The sequence below is a fragment of the Tarenaya hassleriana genome, unplaced genomic scaffold, assembly GCF_000463585.1.
Source record: "Tarenaya hassleriana unplaced genomic scaffold, ASM46358v1 Cleome1402, whole genome shotgun sequence".
Taxonomy (NCBI): Eukaryota; Viridiplantae; Streptophyta; class Magnoliopsida; order Brassicales; family Cleomaceae; genus Tarenaya; species Tarenaya hassleriana.
In genome coordinates, this window is record NW_010964621.1 from 1 (window position 1) to 2,553 (window position 2,553).

General features: G+C 43.7%; 1 protein-coding gene across 1 annotated transcript; it reads right to left on the minus strand.

Moving 5' to 3' along the window:
* Window positions 1-4: 4 nt before the first annotated feature.
* LOC104808399 lies at window positions 5-2,262 on the minus strand (the record flags this gene model as incomplete). Its single annotated transcript, XM_010534074.2, has 3 exons — window positions 1,686-2,262; window positions 623-970; window positions 5-466 (listed from the first exon to the last, which is right to left on the minus strand). Coding segments are annotated over exons 1-3 (1,272 nt in total), but the record flags the coding sequence as incomplete, so codon positions are not given.
* Between the last annotated feature and the right edge of the window lie 291 nt (window positions 2,263-2,553).

Genomic DNA, 2,553 nt, shown 5'->3' on the forward strand with positions numbered 1-2,553 from the left:
CAGCAGGAGGGATGAAGCAGTCTACCGACAAGCCCGGGACATTAAATGCAACTTCTTCAATCACCCAAGCTTCTTCCATTGTGGTCCTTGTGTGGCTCATTGCCGTCTCCCCAAACCTAAATAATGTAACTATGGACCTACCTGAATGAGCGATCATTATCCCCTCCACGGGTTTGTAATCATCGAGGAATGAGTTTATTGTAGTCTCCCAATACACTGCTTCGCCTCCATTGTTCTGAATTCGGGTTAGATGGGAATCTTCAAGATGGATCAGTAGGCCGGTTTTCTGACTGAAGTAGCCAAACAGCGCATGCCTTATTATCTCGGCCGGTCCTTCACTTCTGGATTTAAGAGTTGTGGCATCTGCACAGAGCTTCAGGATAAAGCAATCTTCTCCGTTCACCTTCTTCTCACCGATGCATCTCGCATTAGCAAACATACTAGCCGTTGTTCTCGGGTCAAGACCCTGTTTCAAAAATGGAGAAAGGGGAAAACTTTGATTAAGTTTTGGCAGCAGTGAGATAATCTACAAACAAGAATCTCTGCATACAATTTAAGACATGGGAAACAGATAGAAGAGAAAGACAAGAAAGATCCATAACACAAGGACAAGATGAATCACCTGAAGCGCTCTACGTAGTGGCCTCACTGGTCCTTTTGCAGCATGGGGGCCGAGCCAAGGTGTGTGCCTCCACACGAGTTTCCCGTTGCAGCCAGCATGAACTTTGCTTTTTCCAAGTGCGAGCTCTACATACCACATGTCGGGATTCATCTGCCACAGAACAAACCCACCCGACTCCACGGCCTTTGAGAAGTTTCGGGTCTTTGCGACTCTGTTAGCGCTCTCAAACTCCAAAGCAACCATCCTAACCCTTCCCATGGCATACGCATTATGGACCGAGCTCTGAAGCTTCTGGCCACCGGATGCAGCTCTGTATTGCTGCAATATGTATTGTGCAGATGAGGTTTCCTGTAGCATTCATCAACACATTTCTTCAACAGAATCTAAAGAAACATGGCATTGAAATTCAATATCAAAAATGTAAACTTGCGAAAAACCCTTTTTCCCTTCCCTAATTAAATGAGCCTGGACCATTATTTTCCTGGGTTTGTCCAAAATTTCCTTTGTCTACATCCATTAAAGAACAGAGGTAAATGACAAAAAAAGGAACCAAAAATCTAGTACAAGACCATGAAATTACATGACAGAGAAATTTGCAATGCAAGCTGTCATGGAGAGGAAGACAAAACTCACTCAACCTCCTCTTAACAAACAGATTACCCCAAAAGGGGTGTCCCAAAATCTTCATACGCTCCAATGAAACCAAAATCTCACCAATCTTCCACCTGACATACAGTGCCACTACTACTTTTCATCCCTTTTTTGTTTTCAGACTGATCATCCATTTGCTGGTAAACAAAAAACGATAAATTTCAAACCCAAAATTTACAAAACGAAATGCTCTAGACAGGTTTAGTAACGTAGAAGAACCAGAGGAAGAAATCAGGTATGCTTCGCAATTTTATTACAAAGATTAAATTTTCATCACTGATCCAAGTACCCATTTCAGCTTATTTACCAGGAAGACCAAGAACTTTGTATCACAGAATCATCAGACGGGGAAGAAAACATAGAAATAAACTTCCACGACACAGAGGGTTAATATAAGAGAAGAAGAACTCACAATGGGAGTGTCCTTGATGGTGAGGTGTGGAAGAGGATCCGCTGCGCTGACGTGCACAGGAGCCAACGGTGCGCCCAGAACTCCCAGCAGCAATCTCAAATCAGATCGTTCTCCGACGGCTGAAGCAGGAGCGGACGACGACGCGGAGGAGCTCACGGAGGGAGCCCTCGGGAGCCAGTGAGCCCACCGGTGACCTCTGCTGTCTACAGGACCATCCGGATCGGGACCTTCCTTCAACGGAGACAGAGCCTCCGGGTACGGCCGCACGAAGCTTCCGGATCTCGCGATCACCAGCTCCATCTTCGCCGCCGCCGTCGAGCGGTCTCCGCCTTTTCTCCGCCGCAGAAGGCTCGACATAGAAGAGCCTTTCCTCGCCGGACTCTTCGCTCTCGACCTCGCCGGAGACAATCCCCGAACCACTTCCTCCTTCAACGCTGAGAAAAACCCTTGTCTCTTTTCCATCGATTCTCACAGAGAAAAAAAAACGCACCAGCAGAGAGAGAGAGAGAGAGAGAGAGAGAGAGAGAGAGAGAAAGAACAGCGAAGAGCTCTCACTGAAAAAGCAGCGAAAGCAAGGAGAGAGAGAGATATTTTTAGCTTTATAATAAACCAATCGCATGTTTTATTGCTCTATTTTTTTTTTATAATTCCATGTAAGATATTGTTTTATCATTACTAGAAAAAGCCGCGCGCAATGAGCGGGTTAGTATTTTTTATATTAAATGTATTTTTATTAAATTTATTGATACGAATGTTTTAAAAAAATGATACATGATATGATATGAGAATGTGTAATCAAAACTATTCATTATTACTATAGAATATTTAAATATTATTTTTTTATTAGAAATTTAGAAGTTTATATACA